Here is a 26,705-nt window from a genome sequence, read left to right on the forward strand (position 1 = left end):
TATTTGTCTATCATACACAGTTTGCTTGCAATTAACTCCATGGCTGAGACTGAGCCCTGTGAACTAGGATGCCTGTTATCCTAAACACTGGTGTCTCTACCGCACTAAATAGGTTTCCAGTTTTCTTAAAAGGACTCATTGTGAAGAAACTTGTTTCACTTTTATGCAGCACAGTCATTCAGCAATTAACATACACCTAATTACTACTGTTCAGAACAAATGCAAATGCTGCTCCATTAAAATTCAAGCCTAGGCTACAGCTGAAACTTCTAATTTTTGTTAAGTTGCAGTAATGACATTAGGTTACTGCAAAACACAGAACGTATTTGTTTTGGTGCTGTTATTTCCTTCCTTTCCTGCAACCTCCTGCCTCACCACTCAGGATGCTGAAGCCAAAAAATTAATTTGAAGTATAGTTTAAACATCAATTAAAGCTAAAAGCCAGTGTCATTTCATGAACCACACTGTACTAAGGAGAACTACAAAAACAGGTATATGAAGCTATTCTCCTAATTAGGCCATAAAATGGAAAAGATGCACATGAGGAATCAAAGCTACTTAATGTGAAGTTATTTAGCCACTAAGCTTCTAGGCTTCTTATTGTGATATTTAATACAACCCTAGATTCTAGCAATTAAGATTTAGCAAAAGATTAGAAAGCTTTGTCAATCTCTCCCAATCCAAATGCCTTGTTCTCATTCAAGACACTAAAGACAAACATTTTGCTTCCAGTCAGCTATTTCAAGTATTAAGGGTGGGGGGAGGAGGCGGAAGCAAGATAAATGATCTGTAGAAGCTGAACACCCACACCTTTCCACAAACATTACTTCATTACAGTCATTAAAATTTACTGCATGCAACTTCTCAAATACTTTTTAAAATGTTATCCCAGAAACAGTCACTGCTATCTGATTTTCATCCTACATTTAGTAATTCAATAGCATGTTGTTCCAAGGACAGCAGAACTGAGTCAGTCCCTCTGCCCATATGCTACCTGTATTTTTATGGCTTTTGTCTAAGGGGTGATGACACATTAAGAATTCCTCTATACAATTTTCTGCAGTGCTATTATTTGCTACTCCAAAGAGAGTCACTCTCTGGAAGAAAGAAGCACTCTTAGCACTGTTTCACTTGGAGAACAAAGGGTAAAAAATTCCAGTAAGACGAATGGATCCAATCTCAAGGGCATCAGCAAACTGAACACCAATACGTTTGCTTGGGTTTTATAACGAGAGAAAGCCACATTTTAATTTCAAATAGTTACGTAATAATCAAATACAATTTAAAAAAACATAGGAAATGTCATTACGGCAGCAGTGAGGCATTAGTTACGTTAGGGCCAGACTGTTACATTAACTTCTACATACTTGTATGTGCCCAGGCTTTGTCCAGCTGAAGACAGCAGTTAGTAAATTCTCAGGAACTTAAGGCCACATATAATTTACACAAAGCGGAGCAGACTGCAGCGTTTGCAGTTTTAACACGGATACACACATATTTTCAGAAAGACAGGCAACATATGCCTTGCCAGCTCTTAAGCTCCCACGGCCACTGTGAGAAGACAACTTCGAGGACCGAATTCTGGCCAACCAACTTAGTACATTTGCTTTGCTACTCATCTACTTCTATTACCCTGGCACTGCAAACTGCTGGATTAATTCTTAGGTGTTTTATGGTAACATGTGGAAGCTATTAAAACAAAAGCGGCTCAACAGAATGCATAGTTCTCTGCACATAGCTTGGTTACATTTTGCTCAGTCCTTCTTTACCATGTCAGATTTGAGAACAGCCTTGCTCTTGGCTTTCCCATGGCACTAGATGGCTCTTGGTCCACCAGTGCTAGAAGACTTCATGGACACAGAGAGAGACATGAGAGCAAAGACTCACCCCATGGCATTTCAATTTCAGCCAGAAGGCTTAGTCTGGTTTCTGCTGCTTCCATGCAAAGGATACAAAGGGTGACAAATACTTCCTTGCTACTCTCAATGCATTGCATCCACAAGCTCAAAACCCCTTACAGTAATTTCATAAACCTATACTCACCTAGAAGGTGTTTCATGACAAAAATTTTGTTATATTTTTGATCAAATCAAGTTAAACCATCTCTAACTTCTGGATAAGCTGTGGATATCTGATGCCTCAAAACAGGATATTACTACCAGTGGCCTCACACCAAAGCAAGCCTTTCAGAAAAACATGGTCTTCCGTCCCAAAAGACCAAAGACAAGCAGTTTGGGAGAATGAACAGGTTCTTGAGCAGGTTCATTACACATTGTCTTGTACTTATTCTGCTACAGGCCAGAAACAGATTGACAGTCAGCAGCACCAGACCAACATTTAGCCTCACTGCTGCGTGAAATTGCTAGGTGCTGGAAAAGTGAAGCAGAATTAATTCCATCTGTAACTACCTTTGAGAAAAGTGACCAGCAAAATGACCTCCCTTTCGGTGTCAGAACACTTGTAGAAAGAGGTAGATTTAAAAAAAAAAAAAGAAAAGGAAAAAGCTTTTTTAAAAAGCATGATTACACAAGTAGTTTACACAAGAATATTACGGAATAACACTTAGGAAACAGACTTTCTGAAACCAAAGAGATTTCAAGAGCAAAGAGTGAAAAATCTCTTTTCAAGCCTTTCCTGCTAGCATTCGAGTTAAATATTTTACTACTTCAACCTTCCCACCACCATCTTCATTCATAAACTTCTAACTAGCTGCAGGTTGATTAAAAAAAATTCTGCTGGTCTGTGACAAGTTGAAAGTAGTACACCATGAAGGTTAAAAACTCAAAGCTTTTAATACAACCCCTGATTGAGGTAATTTATCATTCATACTATTTTCATTCAATAAGAGTTGTCATTTTACCAGCCCATTCTTCCATAGTTCAATAATGATAAGGTTAGCTTTGAAGTGATTCTTTTATGTTAATGACATTCTCCACATGTTGGGTCATACTTTGGGTTAAAGAACTGAAAATGTAAATGAATGCCCATTAGGGTTGGTAATAGCTGATTATTAACTTTATATTTTATTAGATCTGCCAGCATTACTCACTCTAATTAAAGGACAGTGATTTCTTTTCTTCCCCCAGACACTACAAATGTATTCTTTCAAAGTTAGATGCACATATTTTTGTAACATAAATTCAGTTGGTTTTGACTTTCTGCATAATTTTTTTCTAATTTATATTAGTAAATTAATTAGCTGTCTTACAGAAAATTTCCATAGGAATTTAAGTAAACATACTCCTAATAATCTTATTCTCTTATTTTAGAAAGAAAGGAAGCTGCGCAGTGTTGCAATTTGTTAATGCATTAGAAGGAAAAAAGCCTGAAAAAAATTGATTAAGAGATGTTAGATCTAGTCTTTTAAAATCCCAGTACTATCTTCTACTACTTTAAATAACTTTCCAAGGGAATTAACCTATGTTGTTAACATTCCTTATGTACAGCAATAGTTTACTTACAGGTTTCCATGCCTTCATCATCATCATCTGCTACGGGTTTATCATATGATTTGTCTATGGCAGCTCTGAAGCTTTCATTGCAGCCTCGTCCTCGGATAATTCGTGGGCGCGGGCGGTGGAAGGGAATATCACCATTCAGAGTCACCTCGGCAACGGCTGTCTGCAGACTTTCTAATGAGCTGGATTTCTTCAGACCTAATGAAGGCCCCACATCTCTGGTTGGGGAACCTTAGTGATTTAAGGGGGGGAAAAAGTAATTAGAATTAGTATTGAGAACTGCATGCTTGATTATGCATATCCATCCTGAAAGCCTATGGAGACACACTTAACATTATTCACATCATCTCTCAATAATCTGTAGGGAATTCTCCACAGATTTGTTGGTCTCAGAAGCGAATGAGTATGTCAAGTTGTAGTCAATGAAACCGACAACGTTAGCAATGCCTGGCTTTTCAAATCAGTGAAGAGAGACTAACATCCATTGCCATTATTTTAAACAATTTGAAAGATAAAGTAATAATGGGTCTTTAAAAACATAGCTCATAAAAACATCAGAGATACATATCTACTGGCATCAAACTAAACTATTAATTGTTTTTGCTCTGAGCAGAAAATTTCATCTCTACTAGCAACTGATGAGCAGTTTATGGGTATGATGAGCAGATTACAGGCATGAATCCTATTCTGTTTAGAGTAACAGTCTTGCAAAGTAGCTTGACTTCTGGCTTCAAGGAACATGCTGTTTGCTTTTAATTGAGTTTTAAAGACTTGCATCAAATTGCTAACAATTTCATAATGAAATGCTCCTGAGAAATATCAGCTGACTGGCTGGGATTTTGTGAAGCTTAAAAATGTCTGTGGAAAGGACCCAGTTAGTCAGGCAATACCACCAGTTATCCAGCTGGAAAAGAAATGCATTCCTGGCAGTCACCAGATTGATGGTAGGGCAGCACTACAGCCGGGGCTGAGGGCACCTCTTATGGCTGTAGCACGTCCAGAGGCGTGCTAAGAAAGACCCAGACAGTATTCTGCAAAAGCCTTTCCCATTCAGACATTTGTTCTCAGGTTTGAGGACTAAACGTCTAGCCTCTGGTTTTAGTTACACATGTTTACAGTGCAAATCACCTAACAATTGAACAATTAGAGCGCACATTATACTGAAAACTGGGAGAAGTCTCTCAGGGGAAAAAAACTCACTGCATTTATTTGAAGTATTTTTATTAAAAAGTCTTTGCCAGATCTTCCATAAGATTTGGGGGTCAAGAGCAAGATCAGATTGGACCTCGCCATCATAGCTACATTTCTTCAAGTTACGAGACTAGAACCCTCACTTAGAATAAGGAAACCTTACTTTTTCCCTACTCAATGGAGCAGAACAGAAAGGAGTGTTGTGGCTCCCCAGCAGTCCCAGGTGGTGGGTAATATCACTCCACTGTTATCAGTACACTCATCTCGGAGGCACAGAAAGATAAATTTCAAAGCCAGACAGCACCGAGCCAAGAACTGAATGCTGAGGAACACCAAAACAATGAACAACACATTTGTAAGCGTGGTCTGGGGTGAATAATGCCACAAGGGACATTATCTTTTTAAAGTATTAATCTTAGAGTACTATAAAGCTCTGGAGTCAATTTCTATTCTGTTAGATATTAGGAGGGAAAAGAGAGACAGTATCTGTCACTGCTCTTTAACAAAGATAGTGAAGTTACCTTAAATTGGGGAAATCTGCTGCTATACTACTAAACCAGCTTCTTTCACTATTGAGCATGGGGCGGGGAGACAGGTGGGAGCTGGACCCACAGAAGTGATGGAGTAGCAGCATGGCACGTCTTCTCTGTGTCATTTGTTAACTTGGTAGGAGATGGAGCAAGGCAGCAAATGCTTTAATTTTCTATTTGGCTATTAAAAGCCTGATCAATTACATTAAACTGAATTCCCTCGTATCAAATAAATTCAAACCACACCTGTCCAAGTATTTCCCTTCAGCTGCCCTGCCCTACTAATGAGATGACCTTGTAAATAACAAAACAAAAATCCTCTTTCACAGGTCTAGACAACCCCTGCAGTTTTTTTCCCCCATTGGTCCGGAGTCCTGCTGCTGGGACCCTTAGCCAGAAATGAGGACACTCCAACAAATGAGAAATTTTATCTGGATGAACTCACATTTCCTAGAAAAAAGCCACCCGCTCACTCACAGCCCATAGTCATGGAGGGCCGAGGGTCAGGAGGATGGGTGGGGGCACAGCACAGCTGCTGGGGTGAACAAGAGCAGCCAGCTGGGACAAGGGAGGCTTGATGGCTTCCCAGCTGTGCAAACAAACTGCAGTCCAGGTCCACCAAACTTCTGCACATAGGCTGAGGTCTACAGCAAATATTTTTACATAACACTCTTTTTACCAAGTAAAAGAATACAAATTTAGATAGTGCATATAAAACTGTCCACTTTCTAGCACATGCCAACATCTGCTATTCCTGCACTCGTGCCTGCTGTACACAAGAAATGAGATTTTATTTTTTTACTTTTAGAGATTTATTTTGTTAAAAACAGTCCATGGGATAGGAAAAATGAATGCATCATTTTGAAGGAAAAAAAGAGGAAACAGGACAAATATATATAAACCAGCTGTTTGACAAATTCAATTTCATACACAAAAGGGTGTCCTCTTACATGGCAACTTACTGTAAACTTCCTTATTTCAGATTCTGCTTTGCAACCTTCTACATGAAGCACTCATATATCTTTTCCTAATTACTGACTAGCTCTTTATGTAAACAGTAATTATAAAGAAGGCATTTATGTGCCCATTTATGTTCATAAAGGACATTAAAAAAACCTCCATTTCCTGCCACCCAATACAGATCTTTGTGACAACTGTATTTATGTACATTGTGCTTTCTCAAAAGAAAAGCTTGAGTAGTGTAAAACTAGAAATGGATTACAGAAATGATAGGAATATTTACTGAACTTGGGTGGCCATGAACACAAATGCAGACAGGCTGCAGGATCTGAAAGAGGAAAATGTCCTTTTACAAGCAACTGAAGCACTGCGATCATAAAGTTATGTATATTTTAATACCTCCACTATCTTCTGTGGCCACCTAATAGCAAGTCTACTATTTTCAAAATATATAGTTAAGCCTTCCTGTAAACTGAGTGCAGAATTTATTCCTAGAATTCACCAGCCAGAAAGTGAGTTGTTTACCCATAATCCGGTGAGAAAGAGCAAACTTTCTTTAAAATTGATTCCGTTTAAAATTTATGAGTCACATCAAAACCTTGTTTTCTAAATACAAGAATGTCAGCGTTTTCTTCCGGCCTTTACAGTGCTGGTGGTAATCGTCAGAAATGTTATCTGCTCAGAACAAGTTCTACTCTATTTTGACACCAGAACTGAAAGCAGAAAAAAAGAAGAGGAAAAGACACATCTACCTAAAGCATCTTTATATGACTGAGAGATAAAAGGGATTTTTTAAATCATTTTTAGAATTTGAAGTTTATCAAAATTTTCTTTTCCAACAGTTTTCTTAACAAATATCCTTTGAGGTAGATCCCTCTCTGCCACAGCAGTCCTACTGTGATTGCCACCACATGCCACCACATGCACAGCCTCCGCCTGCACTCTAAGTTGTACAGCTCTACTCTACATGCCACACGTCCCTACCCATCTCTCAGGGGCTCTGTAACATGCTCACGCCACCCCTCCGAGCACAGTCCCTGCCCACCACACATACATCACCACTCCCTATGTCAGTTGGCCAGCCCTTGGGGACAACAGCCAAGCCCTGCCCTCCAGGCCATGCAACCACCCCCTGGCTCATGCACGGCTGTGCTGGCAGCATGTGCATCAGCTCTCACACAGCACAGACAGCCCCCATCACATAATTTCACAACACATACAGATCCCATGAGACATTTAATACACATAAATCACACGTGTGAAGCCTCGTGCTGCTCCCCTCTCAAAGCCCTCTGTTTAACAGCTCATTGTGCTTCCGTTCCTCTCATGTTAAGTACTTTTATACGGTACCACAAATCCACCGCGGCGGTTTGCAAATGCAAGAAGCAAGGTGGTCAAGGGATGTATGATGGTTTCTTCAGTGTTTCCTTCAGTGATTAAGTTTAAAGGCTCTAAAGTAAATTTTTCCTCAGAAGTTTCTTTTAAATTATTTAAACTGACAATTTTGTTTCTTTCTGAAACATTTTTATTAACTGTCAGGTTAAATGCTACCAGCAACTGATGACAAAAAGTCTACTTTCTAAACACTTTCTTAAAGGACATTAGCAGTGAGTCTGTTTATTTACCAACATCTGCTCCACTAGATTTGATAAATTCTTCTATTCTAGTTCAATTCTTACACTAAAAGAGTAACGTTTTGGCTGGGAAGAGCAGGGGAGGAGTAGAGCAATGTGTACATGGAAAATAACCATCTAGAACTATAGTATGCCTGAGACTCAATAAATGAGCCACGCTCAGTTGCTACTGAATATATTCCTAACCTCTAGGATGAACTGTAAACACTGCAAGGATTAGGCACTTCAAGTGAACTACAGGAAGAAAAATAATTAAAAATCTATTACAGTAACCAGGGCTGGTAAGTTCTACTCTCTTCAGTCAATACTATTAAGTCCAACCTCTGACTGTAACAGAGTTTGTTTTTATTTTTTCTAAAGTAAATATATGCTGAAGCTTTCTGACTTCTAGAGTTCATTATAACATAGTTCACCACACATTTGAAGCAATTTTTTTTCTTAGAACCAGATGATTTTGAAGTCAAACTTTAGTAAGTGGTTTAAGAACCACATCCATCTCCAGTAAGAGGAGAAATCCAGTGTTGAGATACAAAACCTCGTTAAAAGCACACAAAATAAATAAAAGTATAGTAAAAGGTAGTTTTCCTTTTTTCCAGCCACTGAGCTTGCTGTGCACAAAATATGTAACTGCTTAGTCCAGATGGTTACAGCAGTGCTCTGTCACCCCACTTGTCTGACTTGTCTCTTTTTGGGAATTTAATCCAGGTGAAACACATAGAGAAAGCTAGACGCAATTAATACCACTCTCTGTTGACACCACCAAAAACACTGTGCACTTTTAAAATCTAAGCATATTTTACTAAAGCACACAGGTTTTACATCATTCTAGTCACATGCCTCTCAAATAGACAGGCTAATAAGAAAATGAAAAATAATTTACAATACTTTTGAGTTTGATCTGTAACTCCTTTTTATGTGAAAAATGCTCAGGGGTGAAGGCAGATTCTAAGCACTAATTACTACCAAAACCATTAACACAATTCATACATTCACACTCTGATGGCTTTAATGCTTTGAAACATTAATACATTCTAATTTTGTGTATTCATTCTCATTCTGTAAAGCTGCAAGCCTGTGCCCATAATCTACAACAATTTAAGAGCTAGAACTTTTAGCTGTTTAAGTAAAAATTATAATTTTTATCACTTGATTAGCTACAGCTTCTCAGTATTCCTACTCATGTTGTAAAGTGTGGTTAAACAGAGATGCAGTTGTGAATTATTAATTGTAAATTCTGTATGGAATGTCCTACTCCCCAAACCATGCTAAAATAAATAGTATTTTCAGGTTAAAAAGGTGAATTGTTCCTAATTAAAGCTGAGTAATGTTATGGTGTCCTCTGGATCTAGCCTAATTAAAATAGCATTCCAAAGGTCAAAAGCTAACATAAATTAATAAATCATAAAGGTTCATAATTGAAGTTGGTGCATTATTTTAATTACTTTTAAAAAGTATGCCTTGAAAGCTATTTCTCATTATCATTGTGCAAAATGTTACAATCGATGGTATGTGGAAAAGATTCTATTTACATATTCTTTTGTTCTGTTACAATGCTCGGGCTTCAGCTCCAAAGACAAATCACTTTGCACAAATGATCTTCAACTCAACTCACAACACATTACTGATGACCACTTCAGCCAAAGGTAGCAGTTTTCTAATTAAAATAATTGTTTCCAAGCACTGCGTTAGCACTGTAGTAGCAAAACATTTGACTCTTCTATATCATCCCTCTGTATACAGGAGTTCAGAGCCAGGAGATTTTCCAAGGTTGGGGTTTTTTTTAAGATAAAAATCCAAACAACTGTGAATATTTATGAGTTCAAAGTGCAGAAATAGGTGTCTCCCTACAGTCACATGTATGACCTGGCTGGATATACTAGCCTAGATACTTATCGCTATAGAGAATCATCTTTTTCTGCACGACTTGATTATTCACAACAATAGAAAGCGGCCATGCAAGTACTGGAATATTCATGTTTTCATGCAATTTGACTGGCAGTTCTGTAATTGTGGTAAGCTGCTTTGACCAAGGTTTCTATAGCAACAGCCTTACTGTCAATTCTTACCTGTTTTCTGGTCATCCATTGTACTGAGCTTAGTCTCGTCAGCTACTGTTAAAAGGTAAATGTATAATGGTTAGCCCAGTTAGTGCCCATGCCCCACATGCATCCAACATTCCTTCTGTTTTGCATTTTTGGGGGTTTTTTTAAGTTAGGGAACCTTAGCAACGTCACACGTCATGCAAATAAACTGCAACAGTAAGCAAACATTCTGGGTAGAAATGGCAGCAAACTAGTAACCTTCATGCAATGTCAGTCATGTTCACATCACAGGCAGGTACAATATGTTATTTACACGTTAGCACATGACAACTAGTCAAGACAAGTCAATACCACCAACCTTACTGTCCCCTGAGGAAGTTGGTGAATTAGGGATTGAAGTTCAAGTATTCACAATTATAGTAGAGGAGTAAATTGTATTATATTTTATTATTTTAGGAAGGGAATTTTGTGTGTTTAAACAATCAAAACTCAATGTTTAAGGTTACTAGGGTCTGCACTTCAGAATCTAAATTCACTGGTACTTATTCTCTGTTGTTTTATCAGTTATAATGATTACAATAGATTGTCCACCTTAGGTGCTGTTACTTTATAGGGCTTCTGATATAAATATTAAAACTTCGGTCTCAAACAGATGTCAGACTAGCCCCATTTTCTAATTCTGAATGAACTCTTAAAAAAAAATGCTCACACCTTTAATATCTTAATCAAAATCTATCTACAAAATGAGAGACTACAAAGGATCTTTAAAGCTAATTGCACAATCATCATGAACTGATAATAATCCTGTCTACCCAGAACCACAGTGTAGTAGAGTTTTAAGCAGTTATACTATACGGATTCGTAAACAGACTTTTCTCCTCCATTTTAATTAATACTTTTAATGTTGATGTATAACCACATATCCAGAGGGCTACAATATTTAAATGTAGGGACTTTTACAAGTGGTACAAACCATATGCAGGCCACTTGGCCATTCACGTTAAGAATTCTTTATTTCCCACCAGCAGACATTACGTGCAGTAGTACTGCACATAAATCATGTGTTTGGAATTACAAATTCTATGTACTTACAACATGAAAATCAGGTTCAAATAAAACAATTGAAAAAATATCACTCACTACCTAGATCCATGCTTTTGGATTTTCGTGTTTTAACAAACTCCAACTGACTGGCATCTGAAAATTGCTTTGTACGCTTTTCTGACATGCTCTGGCGTCCAAAACCCTCTCGCTGGAAGGCAAGCACTGGATCAACATCTGGACTAAGAGTGCTGTAGGAAGGGAAAAAAATCATGCGAACATTTATCAAGATCACGCAACCTTTCACTCTGCAGAGAAAAGCATTTATTTAGCACGTGACTTCTACCAATGATAAAGTGCACATTTTTAAATAAACCACTGCAAGTAGTCACTTACACACACAATGGACTTGTTTTACTGCATTGAGCAATTCTAGTTAAAAAGTATCAAGAATTTCACTTATGAGCTTTAATGAAAGATACACACGCGCTGTGAGAATGTACAGCCCCTACACAGGAATAATTTGAGGCAGAATAAAACAGTTCCTTTTTCTTCAAGAGAAACATACATCCCGCTGATAGCAAATTATCTGATTTTTTGTCTTCAAAAAGTAAATAATAAACAGAATCTGTCTTGCCTGAAGCCCACAGAGCTTTAAACTTCTTAATTTAAAGACTTTGCATGAAAATTTTTCTCCATATGTGAAATTGCTTGCAGATTTTTCACAGCATCTCTTGGTTTTAACCAACATATTTTTACTCATTACTTCCCCACAGAGCAAGTATTTGCCACAATGGTTCCTCCACTAAGTCAGAAATGGGAGTAAACGGACTGAGTTTCAGTCTTTTCTGCAGGCTTCTTGCATGAGTGAGTCAAGTTTTCAGCGAGCAGTGATCGGCGTTTCACCATGCTTCATCAGAAGCGTGCTGGAGATAGAAAGTTGGTGAAATGTTGCCAGAATCATAAATGCAAGAATGTGGGCAAAATTTGATGTGCAAGCTAAACCCTAGGCCTGCAGTGTGTTGCCATGTCCATAATGCATGTTAAAAACAATAGAAAGGTTTTAAAACTGCAAGATTGCTTATTGCTAATAAACAATACGAAAGGAAATTCACACGAAGATCTTTGACTCCTGCAAAAGTGCAGAGTGTTAAAAACAGCCTGAATCAAGCCTAAAGAATTCAGCTGGCACAAGAAGAAATTAAAAGCAGAAAACACTGAAAAAATTAAGACTTTACACTATCATTCTCTATTTTATAGGAAGGAGTTTCCTCAAAATCCCCCCTTTGATTTTTGTTGTACTTGATTAAAAAAAAAAAAGTTAAATATATTGTCACTGATACCTCTAAAGAGACTAAAATATTTCAAAAGAATTATTTTCTATTTTAAGGGCTAAGTATAATACACATCTCATACCTGGTGAAAAATGGGCAAATAGTGAATTTCTGCAGAAACCAACTTACACTTTTAAATTCTGTAATATGCACATGTTTTTGTATGCCATGTACCATGATTTACAGAAGCATCTTTGACCAGAGAACACCTGGGTATTAGGCACGACAGTGAAGAGCAGTAAGAAAAAATGTCCAAAGACATCAAGTGCTATAAAGGTTGAAAATCAGTATCCGCATTACCAGGTAGCCTAGAAGAAATTCAGTATAGCAGTGGCAGATTTGCAAATAATAAGATACGTGCATGTGACAAGCATAGAATACTTAAGTGAGAGCAGGATCAGAGCTTATACGAATAAAGTCAATGTCACGTGCCTTTTGACTTTAGTGTTTCTGGCTCAGGCTCACCATGTTTTACATTTAATTACTGCAACTATTTCAGAGATGTCTGCACAATTTAGCAACGTTTTGAAGCATATGCTTAAAAGCTCTGATGAATCAGAGCCCGAACTCAAAAATAACTATTTAGTACTCATACTCACTCCCACAAAACAGGGAAAAATTATCTCTGCCTGATAAAAAGATAAAACAGACAAGGCCAATATACAGTTCTGGCATTTAAAGCACCACAACACATAGCTGAGTAAGAACCACCTAAGTCTGAAAATGTCCTCTGAGTGACTCAACTGAACTTACAGGGTTTCAACACCTTTCATAATCAGATCATAAATGACTTTCCCAAGGCCACACAGGATTTTCTGGCTCACTACTAGTCAGTCCTGTCTCTGAAGGCCAGAAAAAATGTGGTTTCACTAAGTCAGAATTTTCTTTAGCAACATCTGTTAATACAGCTCACATTAGTTATCGATAACTGGCTTCATCAAATTCAAAATGTATCCTGTGACACTTTCTTCAAAAACACTGAATTTCTAAAACTATTTGTTTTGACTAATGCTCCTTTTTTTCATAAGAGCTTGCTTTGAACCATATATATATAAAGCTTCTAATAGAGCTGAATATCATTGTCATGTAAATACTGCGTGCAGATATATATTCAACTTAAAGTCCTTAAACTCCAAAGTTAAATAAAACTTGAAAAGGGGACCTCTAGTTCCAGAGAGAGCAGCAGAATCTGCACATGGCGTCAGCAACCAGGAATTCTGAGGATAGGATCCCAGCATTTCCACTGACACCACCTTTACGGGTTTTCTCTCTGCTTCCCTTATCACACCTACCTTCTACACACACATCTCAGGGGGATTACTGCTCCATGCTTGCACAGTATCCTATATACGAACCACGCTAGCTAGCACCAAAAATTACTTGCTCTCTGACATCACAACAACTCATTCTTTTTAACAGTACAAATATCTGAGCCCCATGTAAAGTCATCACTTTTCATGTTTTATTTCTATTACTAATCGCCTACAAGCGTGTTTTATTGGTTAAGGAAGGAGCAGATCACAGGAGTTTGAATGCATGTACGTTGCCTAAAAGTATCCAAAAGCCCCTGTGAAGATCCACAACTGGAAAAGCCAATGAGCATAGAAGAGGAACTAATGCCCCTAAAAATGCCTCATTTTAATATTCTTTTAACTACATTAATAAAAGACAGAAGGTGAATTTGGTACAAACCATTAAGCAATGCCAAATGCAATTTACTATATTCTAGCATACTTAACAAATAAGATTTCTGGAATGACAGCTGATCCTTAAAAGAATGTAACCGTCTTCTGACCCTCAATGTTATTAAAATTCCACTTATTAATCCCGTCTTATTGCCCCTTTGTTTTCATAACATTTTCATCAAGGATTAGGGAGATATTGTGAGACTGGAAAAGCTTACATTTTGTTCTGTGATTCAGAACAGCTGCCATTCTTGTTTGGATAACCCTTCATCCATATTCTTAGCTTTACCCTTTGTGCCTTCCAGCAAAATCATACAATGCACCTTCGTTTTACAAGTCTCCCTTCATCCATTAGCAGCAGGAAATTAATGCAACAATCTAATTCTACTGCTATTTACCTTTTTACATTAGCTAGTAAGGTGCTGCACTGATCTACTCTTTTAAGTGCAATCGTATCTGAAGGCCTTCACAATTTCTCATACGTGCATTAGAAGTTTTGAGAGTGATCAGTTCTACAGTATCTAATCCTTATTTTCTTTACTTATTTCATTTTCAAAGTAGTACATGAATAGCATGATATGCTGCAAAAATAAATGTAAAGCATCTGCAGTTTTCAAATGGGCTCTTACTTTATACTATAGGGCTTTGCTCCTATTCAGCTAAAAATATTCCCTCAGCCATAAGCTATTACCTGCAGCCTTGAGTAGTATTATATTTAAATGTCTCAGATTCTCAGTTCTAAAAGCTTTGACAAAAGACAGATGGACTTTCAAGGGCCCAAATTACAGGTATGATTTGTCCAAGAGAAGGGGTGAAATAGTATTAAAAAAAAAAACAAACCAAAAAACCCACAAATGAGGATGAAAAATATTACCTTATTACATTTTTATACAAACATTAAAACAGTACTTAAAATACGGAACTCAATTCCTGGACATGAGATGAAATAAACTAATATAAAGCAAAGAAGCAGCTGACAGATGCATATCAGCTGGCAGGTGCTATTGCTGTTATTAAGATATTGCTGACATATTCCTAGCAGACTCAAGAGACAAGAAAAATAAGAAAATTCATATACCTCACACCATTTGTGGTAATTATCTAGCTTCAAGAAGTCTCAGAGTACAGGGGTGCACTTTTATTTTGCTATTACTATAGATAATTACAGGAGTTGCAAATTAAATCTTAGATCTGCATTAACAGCACTTCCTAAGCAATACACAGTATTTCTTTGCCAGGAACCCAAGCAAGTCAATAATGGAGCTCAATGCATTTCTCATTAAGAATTTTATATTAAAATGTATAAAAGTAACTAGAGAGTCAACCTAAGATTCACAAAAAATATTTTTGCTATAGGTTAAACACATACAGTTATTTTCCAGAGTTTTAATCGTGGAGCTACTACTTCCCATAATTTTAAATGTAGATCTATTATAGCACACTGTCTTTGCATGACAGTTACAATTCATATAATGATATAAAATGTATTTCTTCATGCATAATAAAGAAATCTTAAGTAGTACTTGTTGGACAAGCATTAACACAAAGGAAAAACAAAGAGCTGCCTTGACCTCCGAGCGATTTTAAAATTACTGCACGTTATTGGGAAAATCAAGAAAGTATAGAGAAGTATTGAAAGGCTCCCAGATACATACCAGAATACAAAATCTTTATTTTATAGAGTTAGAAATATTTACAGTACGGTTTATAAATTAAAATCAATTGGAATTATTCTTTCATCTTTCATAAACTAGAGTGTTTAATTTCTGTCATTATCTTTTTACAAAAGCTAGTTCAATTTGCATTAATATTATCAAGTTAAGACAGCTATATACTGATTTGGTCTTAATAACAACTAGTAACATCTCCACAAATGTGCTTTGACAGCGCACAAAACTGCAACCAGAAGTAGGAAGTCTAACAAATTATCTGTGCAGACTTCCTTCCTGAAATGGGAACAATTACCACTTTGAAAATTGTGAAATCTAAATGTAATGAGGGAAAAAAAGATTAATATTAGCAGTAGTCAAAAATAATACTCAAGGAAAAGACATCTTTTTTTTCCCTCCACTAAACCACGCTCTTACCAGTCTGTTGACTCATTAATTGCAGCTTTAGCCCATCCACCAGCATCAACAGTGCCAAACCCAACATCATCATGGGAACTAGATGACGACTGGTCAGAGAGATGTGGAGGGAGGACTGACAGTCTGTCATCTTCAATAATGACAGTGTCATCTTGGGGCATGTTCACCGTTGGAGACAGTTGATATTTACCTGAACAATAAGAGGGAAAAAAATCCAAAAACTAAATAATGGCAGAGAGTGACTCGAATAATATATAATTGCAGCTTATAAAATGTCATGTCAAACTGCAATGCCACTGATAAGAGTGACACAACATAGATACTAAAATTAATTATGTCTCACTTTATACACATCTTCCTATGCAGAGGTCTGAAAAGTAACACACACCAGTTGTACTCACAGCCTACTGCAAGGTGATCACAGAATGACAGAAGAGTTGAGGTTGGAAAGGACCTCTCATCTGCTTTAAACCCTTCCGTTCAAGCAAGGACATCTACAGCCACTTGCCCAGGACCGTAATCAAATGGCTTTTGAATATTTCTACCTCACAATGTCCCTGGGCAAGCTGTGCCAGTGCTGTCACCCTCAGAGTGAAAAAGTGTTTTCTAATGTCCAGAGGGATGTCCTGTGTTTCAGTCTGTGCCCATTTTCTCAGATCCTGCCACGAGGAACCTCTAAAAAGCAGCTTTCCCAGAAGATAGTATCTTCTCTTGCACCAAATCATTGAGTGGAAACAAAGAATGAGATCAATGGGGACTAACAGAACTCATCACTTCTGATAAATCTTGCCCTTATTACATTTAAAACTTGTTTGACTGCTACCAGGAACTTGGAACCCTTTAATAATGCCTCTACGAAGACAGTATTTGTGAAAGGTGATGAGAACTCGCAGCTAAAACTACACAACTCCAAATTTTCATTTCACAGTCCGAGCCCTGCATCAAAACCACTTCTACAAAGAAAAAGAGACGGGTCATAGGTGACTCCTTTCTGAAGGGAACAGAAGGCCCAATATGCAAACCAGACCCACTTCTTAGGGAAGTCTGCTGCCTCCCTGGGGCATGAGTTAAGGATGTGGTGAGAAAGGTTCCTGCCCTGGTACAGCTCTTCAGACTATTATCCATTAATGACTTTTTGGGTAGGTAGTGATGAACTTGAAACAAGAAGTCTGAGGGCAATCAAGAGAGACTTCAGGGCCTTGGGATGGCTAGTCAAGAGATTAGGAGCACAAACGGTGTTCTCCTCCATCCCTCCAGTTGCAGGCAAAAACGAGAGAAGAAACAGGAAGACCCATTAGATCAGTATGCGGCTCTGAGCCTGGTGTCACCAGAAGGACTTCGGGTTTTTTGATCATGGGTTGGTTTACAGGACACCGGCCTGCTGGTGACAGATGGGGTACACCTGCCTCAAAGGGAGAAAAGGATCCTTGCACAGGAGTTGTCAGAGCTCACTGAAAGAGCTTTAAACTAGATTTGAAGGGGGAGAGGGATGAAACCAGGCTCATTGGAGATAAGCCTGGGAGCAGCACAGAGATTGTGGGACTGTGTGCTAGTGAGCTCCTTGGGTCTGCCATATCCGTGGAGGCAGGGGATGGAGCGCCAAGTAATAGCAAAGTCACAAGGGATAGTGATGAGCTAGGAATCACGGTAGTGCTTGAGAATGGTCAGGTAAGACTGAGGCCTCTCCCTCTCAAAAAAAGGTGACAGGATCAAAAGCTTAACTGAAGTGCATCTACACAATGCCCATAGCATGGGCAACAAACAGGAGGAGCTGGAAGCCATTGTGCAGCAGGAAAACTATGAGATAGATGCCTTCTATCAGAAACATGGTAGGATGATTCATACAACTGGAGGACTCCATTGGACAGCTATAAGCTCTTCAGAATGGAGAGGCCAGGAAGGAGAGGTGGGGGTGTGGCCCTGTATGTTAGGGAGCATTTTGACTGTCTAGAGCTTGACAATGGTGACAATAGAGTTGAGTGTTTATGGGTAAGAAACAAGAGGAAGACCAACCAAACAGATATCATGGTGAGAGTCTGTTACAGACCACCCAACCAGGATGAAGACATAGATGAAATATTCTACAAGCACCTGAGAGGAGTCTCACAATTAGTGCCAGTTGTTCTTGTGGGTAACTTCAATTTACCAGATGTCTGCTGGAAATACAATACAGCCCTGAGGAAATAGTACAGGAGATTCGTGGAGTCACTGCCTCTTGTTCCTGTGGGGGACTTCAAGTTACCAGATGTCTGCTGGAAATAAAACACAGCAGTGAAGAAACAGTCCAGGAGGTTCCTGGAGTGTATGGAAGACAACTTCCTCACACAGACAGTGGGTGAACTACCCAGGGAAGGCTACCTGTGGGACCTGTTGTTCACCAACAGAGAGAGCTTGTGGGTGATGTGAAGGTTGGAGGCCATCTTGGACATAGTGACCATGTGATGGTACAAGTTTTTAATTCTTGAAGCAGTAAGGAGGGGGGTCAGTAGAACTGCCACTTTGGGACTTCTGGAGGACAGACTTCAATCTGTTTAGGGGACTGGTTGACACTGTCCCTTGGGAGGGAGTCCTGAAGGGCAAAGGAGTCCAGGAAGGCTGGACATTCCTTAAGAGGGAAATCTTTCAGGCACAAGAACAAGCGAGCCCAGTGTGCTGTAAGACAAGCTGGCAGGTGTCTATCACCAGTTGTGGCTAAACAAGTTGACTAGAGGTTGGCAAATGTGATGCCCACCTACAAGAAGGGCTGGAAGGAGGATCCAGGGGACTACAGGCCTATCAGTTTGTCCACAGTGCCAAGGAATGTTATGGAACAGATCGTCTTGAGGGCCATCACACAGCACATACAGGACAACCACGTGACCAGGCCTAGTCAACATGGGTTTATGAAAGGCAGGTCCTGCTTGACTAAACTGACATCTTCTGTTAAGGTGACCAGCCTAGCAGATGAGGGAAGGGCTGTGGCCTTTGTCTATGTAGACTTCAGAAAAGCTTTTGACACTGCTTCCCATAGCATTCTCATAGAGAAACTGACTGTTCATGCCTTGGGTAAGCGTACTCTTCGCTGGATCAAAAACTGGCTGGATGGTCGGTTCCAGAGAGTGGTGGTGAATGGAGTTAAATCCAGCTGGCGGCTGGTCACCAGTGGGGTCCCTCAGGGCTCAGTGTTGGGGCCTGTTCTCTTTAACATCTTTATCAATGATCTGGGTGAGGAGATCGAGTGCACCCTCAGGAAGTTTTCAGATGACACCAAGTTAGGCAGGTGTGTTGAACTGCTTGAAGGTCAGGAGGCTCTACAGAGGGATCTGGACTTGATGGTCTTAAAGGTCTCTTCCAACCAAAATGATTCTGGGATTCTGTGAATTGCCTCCTTTGAAAAAATAATGTGGAGGCACACATGCAAAATTTGGAAAAGCAAAATTACCAAATTCAAGTAAGTTTTAATGCTGTTGTTAAAATCCTTATATTAGAACTATCACATACATGAACAAGGCATAATACTCTACATTATTCTTTGTTCAGCAGCAGATTTCATTGGGTTAATTTGTGAAATTAGCAGTTTAAAAGATGGTATTTAGAGAATTCTTACAAACTAGTTTGTATTCAAGTAAAAACCAGTTTTAACGTGCATTTAAATATTATGCAGCCACTACCATTGCTGCTCGTACAGGGATAAATATATACAGAGTTATATTTTCCAGCAATAATTTCAATGCATAAGATTGTGTAAGAATTTTTTAAATTTTAACTTGGCATAAACAGAGGTTATTTCAGTAACTAGAAACACTAAGCTAACCCTTGCTTTAAGGAAAAATAAGATTTGCAAATCTGGATGAAAATTATTTAGTTTTCTGAGGCAATGGCTAATAATTATTAAGTGTGATTCATATTAGCTGCACGTAATTTTTTATGTGATAAGAGTATCTTTAAAAATATTTTTTTCTTCTTGATATTGATGTTCAACATAAAAAGATATGACATTTAATATGATTGGTCCTAATTCTCACTACATGCAACATTATTTCTAATGAATGATCATGACATTACAAGAATTTTATTCCTGGAATTGTATTATCTTACTAAAACAATTAGTAAAATTGTCACATCTCATGAGAGGCACTAGCTTCATCAACCATTAATCTGACTACAAACTGTAAATTATTCTAAAACTATGAGGCACCACAGTAATAATATATAGCAAAACTTATATTTCTGTAAAACATAAACTACTTCTGTGGACACATCAAATACTTTCACATTTTATTTTCATATGGAAAAATGGTGTAGAACTAGGGGATAAGATTTTCTTCCTCTTTTCTGGAAAAGTTTCAGTTACCATCACCAACTTTCCATGCAATTATTAAAGAACAAAAAAACCTCAAAACCTTATGCAGAAAGAGCAAGCTAAACTGATAGCTGCACTAGATAATACATTTTGTACAGCTTTCCAAAGGGGGGAAAACTGGCTTCTGAAGAGAGCATTGAAGAAGGCTGACAAAGTGGCTGGAAGACAAAGGTACTGCATGGAGAACATCTCATCACCGTCAAACTGAAATAAATGCATTGAGTTTGCATAACAGCTGATTCTTTGCCCAGCAATAGCTTCTTTGATGGACATGTTAATGTTTAGCCTAGCAATGTACTTCTTTCCAAACATAATGCCTACAAGACTGTTAACTCCGTAGCTGATAACGTCTCCAAAGAATTCATTGTGAAAAGGTATAACCTTATGGCATTCGACAGATTGAGCTTCCCATTTGAGAGGCTACAGTAACTCAGTAACATTTTAACTTTTCACTACCCTTCTCTATATCTGACAAGGGTGAAGACTGACATTTTAATAGTTGCTTTGGAATTAAGAAGAAAACCTATCTGACGTGCCTATGCTTTTCACTGCAGATGAAGCTAAAAGCAGGTGAAAGGTTTCACCTCCAGCATACGGTTCGACAAGCCTCAGCAATGGCTCAATCGGTCCTTTGTAGAGAGCCCAGCCAAACTGAACAGAAAACACCCTTGGAGAAAACAGCTATGGAAGTAGTGTGAGAAACATTACAAGGAAACATAAAAAAACCCCTTCAAACCTATTAATCACCAGCATGTATGACTGAGCCATAAATCTGAGACATTGCACAAGCTGTCTACAAACCTCTCCAAGACAGTAATTTTCCCTCGAGATAGAGAAGTGCAATAAGATTTAGACTCTGAATACAGTTTGAGTCCAGTTCTGCATATATTCAACTTCAGCGAGGTAATCTGTAATAATATGAAGTATTTTGGGCAGCATAACAGGGAAGACAAGAAGTGTAGTAAGGAAGAACTTTCAAGTGTGCTTTATCTCAGGACAATGAGGCTAAAATTTCTTGAACAAGTTACTGATCTAAACAAGAGTACCCTCAGGACAATACCAAACTATAGGGTAAGAAGAGTTCCCATATGTCTGTGCAGAAAAGGAAGTCTCAGAGCTCCACTACCAAATGGCTGGTCTCCAGGACTTTCAGTTTAGAAGGAAAAGCATACTAAACATCAACACTTCAAACTTACAATATTATAGACCTATAATAAATCAGAAAATAGTTTGGACCTGAATTAAAACACCAACAAAACCCTAAGTACACACAGAACATAAAATGAACAACAAACTCACGAAGAACCCAACCACCTCAGGTCCTTTTCAATCTTGAAGATCTCTGAAGTTTGGTTAATCTGTTTGCTGTGATATCTTGGCTCCCATACTACACTGCACTGCCATGGTACTGTATCTGTCCTGGTTCTTCCGCTTTTCTTATTGCCTTCTCTTTAAAGGAAAGGTCTAAGCAACCTGTTGAACATCCTTACGATATGTTCAAAAGCAAGTATTACTTTGTGAGTGACTCTTAGGAGCATTTTGACATTGTGGGATTCAGACCAATGGTACACTTCACGGCTCTTCCTCAAGTAGAGGCCTTTTCTTGCTCTGCCATGGCAAGAGATTGTTAACCTGCCTGACCAAGAAATCAGCAGCAGTTATTCTGTGATGATGAATGAAGTATTAAGCAAAGTCACAAGCACAGTAATAGATAATAGAAACAATAAAAGTAAATGATGATGATGATGATGATAGTAATGGTGATGAGCCTTCCTACAGGAGGGATACAGAGAATTGTGCAGTGAGAAATTAGAACACGTCCAGATCTTAATCTTAATTTTTCATTAGCATTGTATTTGTCCTCAGCAATATACCGAGTTTGGGCAAAATTTCCCATAGATACTCATATCATCTAATTTTCCAAGCTATATAGAGGTGGGATTAGGAATAAATACCTGGAAACACCTAAGGACAAAAATGTCTCCACTATATCCAGGCTTTGGATTTCAAGAGAGCGCTCAGATCTGTCAAGACTGTTATAGCAGACCACGACATTCTGATGATATTCCTGGCCGGGGAACTGCATTCTCCTTTAAAAGGATTATTTTAATTTCATTGACACACACATTCTACATCTCTAGCTATTTTTTTTTTCAGTAGTGCTTCCTCGTGATTCTATCCTTAAGATAGCAATTATTTCCGTAGAGAACAAAGTATTTCCTGTGTGTAGGAACCACCAGATTTTGCAAAATTCAGAGGTATCCTTCAGGATGAAAAGCAGATGCAGTGCAAGCTCTTGTTATTCTGTGTACCCCCTGATAAATAAGTTCTGTTTAGTCACCGTTAGCAACAAAACCCACCTTGTTCATAAAAAATATATCAGCAACTAGAAGAAAGAGATGAAAGAGGACTCTGTACTAAGCTGTTTGTTGAATAAGAATAATTTATGTAGGCAGCAGCTATGTATTTGCGTATTGCAAAACTCAGGCGCATAATGGATGATATACAAGAATGGTATATCAGAAGAGAAGTCTTGAATTTTTAATCATAGAGACATGAAAACCAGCATAACACAGTTGTTATTTTGAATGTACTAACAACATGAAACCTGAAAATATTTTTAAAAATAAATAAATAAGCATAAGGTTTATTATAGCCATCTAATTCTTAGAAGACTCAATTTGTATAAATAAAAACCCCACCTTGTGAAAATCAAAAATATCATTCCCTGAATACAGAAAGTGGTATCTCCTCCCCATCAGAAACTTTCAGTGAAATATTATCAAGTGAAAGAGCATAAGAAAATCCATAATAGCAATAATAATCTAGAGAAGTAGATTAACATAAGAATTTTCATAAACATTTCAAAGATTCATGTAGCCTTTCTGCAATAAGCAAACATTTTTTTACATAACTTAAATCACATTCTAAAAATTGGTATTTTATTCCCACTCTCACAGCAAGGTTCTGACAACCACTTCTTGCTGTCAGTTATGGATTGAAAGAGTAAAGAAATTGCCTTAAATACTTTCCCTGAAAATTAGACTGGATGTATTTAAAAGAAACAAAATTCTCTTAAAAGTTTTGTTCCAACTTGAAGCAATGTCTGAAAACAGCAGGCGTTTTTCAGACCTTGAGGTTATCACTTTTGAATAGCCTAAGGACTAATCCTCACTTTTCAGCTAATTTCCAAGAGAGGAGAAAACTATGGAAGAGTCATTTAACACAGATATACGTTCTCAAGAAAATAATAAAGTTCTGAGTTTTCTCTCATTATCAATGCTAATAGGGCAGGATTTCCACTGCATAATAAACGATCGAGCGTTAGAAATGTTAGCTACTCTGAAACGAGCACCTGTACCTATCTCTCCCAACCAGAAATAATGCCTCCCTGTTGTATGGCACTGCAAGAAAACCTGCATGCAATAATACCACAAAAGATTATAAACACTGCGGTTTTAACTTAGCAGTACTGATTAATTCAGAAAAAAATAGCATATTAGAAAACTGGCAGCTATCTAAAAACTGGGTTTAAACATGACAGCTCCGTGAAGCTGCCGTGACAGCAGAAGGGAATGCCCCAGTCCTGGCGAAACCAGTTTTCTGTTACGCTGGACTAGATCACATTTACTCCAAGGTTCAGGCACAATATGATTTTCCATGTGCTTCCAACTAAAGCATCAATGGATTTAAGTCACAACCAACCAATTTTCTACGTAGTTCCTGGTTTCTGAAAACAATACAGAAAAATGACGATTCAGAGGAAATCAAAACACCAACATCAGGTTATAAAACATTTACAAAATGCGGGATGAATTTTTCTCCCTATATCTACATTGCAGAGGTATCCAAAAGCATAAGATTTCAAGGGCTTTGGAAAGATTTTTAAAATTCTGTTGAAACATCAGTTGCTGACTGTTGCTAAAGGGATGACAGCAGACTGACGAACCACTAGTTTGATTTGGCACAGCAAGTCCTGTGTTCCTTTGATGTGGAAAGAAACTGCACTGCTGACACACATGCACACAGATCTCTCAGGGTTTCTTCTCCCATCACTGGACAAGGTGTTTAAAGGATAACTTGTTAACGCTTATATGCACTCTGTGTGCAAATCCGCTGCAACACTGATGGAAAAAGCACAAAGCAGTGCTTTGCAAAAGTTTTACTTAAAGCCTTAACACCACAAGAACTAGTGCTGTCTATGGCTGAAGACTTCAAATTATTTTACCACTCTTTTTTGATAAATTTAAATAAATAGCTTCTCTTTAAGAGTATATGACTTTGGGTGAAAAGGTTTCATGTTTCCTTGATTCTCGGGCACACAATTTTTCTTCTGAGCTGCTCAAAACGTAACGCAATGATTTATTTCTAATTACTGTTGCCCAGATGCACCAAAAAAAAAAAACCAACCCAAAAGACTCAACTGAAGAAGTATCTTAAACAGCAAATTTATGGATTTTCAGAGAATTTAACAACAGTGTATATTTGGCTACCACAAAAGCAAACCCCAAAAGACAAAAAATAACTAAAAAAAGAATTAAAAAAAAAAACCAAACAAAAAAACCCAATCACCCCAAACCAGACTGAAATATATATATACAACCTGTTGACTGGAAAAAGCCTGATTAATGGGATTTCATCTTCTAAGGCTGAAAATCAATCTGAAGCAACGAAAAACTAAGTACAGCCTTCCTTCATATCAAGTTTATAGCAACATCTTCTAATATATTATCTGTGTGTCAAGCACAACAAAAAAAAGTCCCAAATTTAATGGCTATGTTTTATATGTTTAAAAAACAACTCAAGCAAGCAATCCTTGTGTCTTCTGTCAGGTACTATTTTCATCAAGCTGCATGTTGTGATTAAATTTAAAAATCCCTTCAAATTAATCCCATCCTAGTCAGTAAATCCAACCACTCCTGTAGCAAGGCAAGTCTTTATTACCTAGCTGTGTACATCGGGAGCTGAGTTGCTGCAGAGCAACTGCCACCCTCATTATCCACGGGGGCCATGCAGATGGTATGGCACAGATCTGCACAAGGGATGCTTAAAATTATGATTTAAAAGTGGTGTCGCACAAAGCCAAAAATTCAAACAAATTGATGAAATGTCCCAATAAGCATAAATGGATGCAAGTTTGCCGTATTTGTTTTTATACTTTAGTGTGGCTGAAACAGAGGAGAAGAAATGCTGAAATCAATTATAAATTGCCATGAGTCGCTGACTTCACGTGAATGAAGACTCAGCATGGAAGCTAGAAAAAAACAATAAATTATTGTCCCAGATCAGACACTGAAAAAACATGTTACATGTTCCTGTTACTTGTTTTATTACCTGCCATGGGTTACAAAATTCACTTTAATAATTCCATTTTACTTTTTTTCTCTCACATTAAGTATCCAGAAGGCTTTTGTAGATCAATCTTAAGACACATGTTCAGCTGTTTGATGCAGTCTGCACGTTCTCCGATTCCCACATAGTAGATTAATCGCCCTTGGATGAATCACAGAGAGGAATACAAACATGCTCCGATTAGCAGAGCTGATTTGACTCACCCATTATCCTACTCAGTGCTGCATTCCTTGTGGGTGACTCGCTGAGACCCTCGATCCCGCCGTAGAGGGAGTGGGAAATCCGCCGTTCCCGGTCGTCCAGCAGCGTCTCCACGGGCAGCTCCGGCCCTGAGGTGCTCCCAGGTGACTCCAACTGCACAGAGATAGGAAAATTACTGCCTAGGGTCCATTTAGCAGCATGGGGGAACTGTCACAACTTGCCTAAGGCCTAGACCTGTCTGGGCACCAAATGAGCTAGAACATCTCACCCTGGACCAACATAATTTGCAATGACAGCTCTGCTTAATGACCAACTTTCTAAGCCACTTTACACCGCACCTCCCATGGTGCCCTGTCAAATTTCAAATCCTCTAGCAGAAAATTGGTGAAAAAAAAACCCATTGCATTTTGGCACCTCTTTGTTGGATAATGTCTTAAACAGACACTTTTGGCTTTTTTCAATGTGGGGCAGACAGCTGGGCCACCCTTCCCACACTGACAGCCCGTCAGAACAAGGGCCTTGCCAGAAGTGGAGCAGGAACTCAACCTGGAATTGGGCTCCTGGCGCTTTTTGAAGTGGCGCAATTTGTTTTCAAAGGTAATCATCATGGAAACCCCCAGGAAACTCTGCCACGCATTTTAGTAACCAACAGGCAAACACTCAAACGTTTTGCGGTAAGGGGAGAAAGCAAAAAAAAGACCAAGATGACTTCACGATAACTTTAATTTTTTTTCTGCTTAAGATGAGTTCTTTGTTCTTCCTTTCCTGGCTGCAGGGTACAGAGACCTCGTGCGCTACAATCAGTCTGGAAGCTTCCCTGATCCCTGGCACTGCTGCAGCATCCAAGC

The 26,705-nt window shown here is 38.4% G+C and overlaps 1 protein-coding gene across 1 annotated transcript; it reads right to left on the reverse strand.

Annotated features, from left to right (window-relative positions):
* Positions 1-3,461: 3,461 nt before the first annotated feature.
* On the reverse strand, positions 3,462-26,010 carry PARD3 (par-3 family cell polarity regulator; the record flags this gene model as incomplete). The annotated part of the gene is made up of 5 exons (XM_010145385.1): positions 3,462-3,689; positions 9,840-9,884; positions 10,959-11,107; positions 15,963-16,152; positions 25,860-26,010. Coding segments are annotated over 5 exons (763 nt in total), but the record flags the coding sequence as incomplete, so codon positions are not given.
* Between the last annotated feature and the right edge of the window lie 695 nt (positions 26,011-26,705).

Source organism: Buceros rhinoceros, unplaced genomic scaffold (genome assembly GCF_000710305.1).
Source record: "Buceros rhinoceros silvestris isolate BGI_N320 unplaced genomic scaffold, ASM71030v1 scaffold14171, whole genome shotgun sequence".
In the NCBI taxonomy this organism is placed as follows: domain Eukaryota; kingdom Metazoa; phylum Chordata; class Aves; order Bucerotiformes; family Bucerotidae; genus Buceros; species Buceros rhinoceros.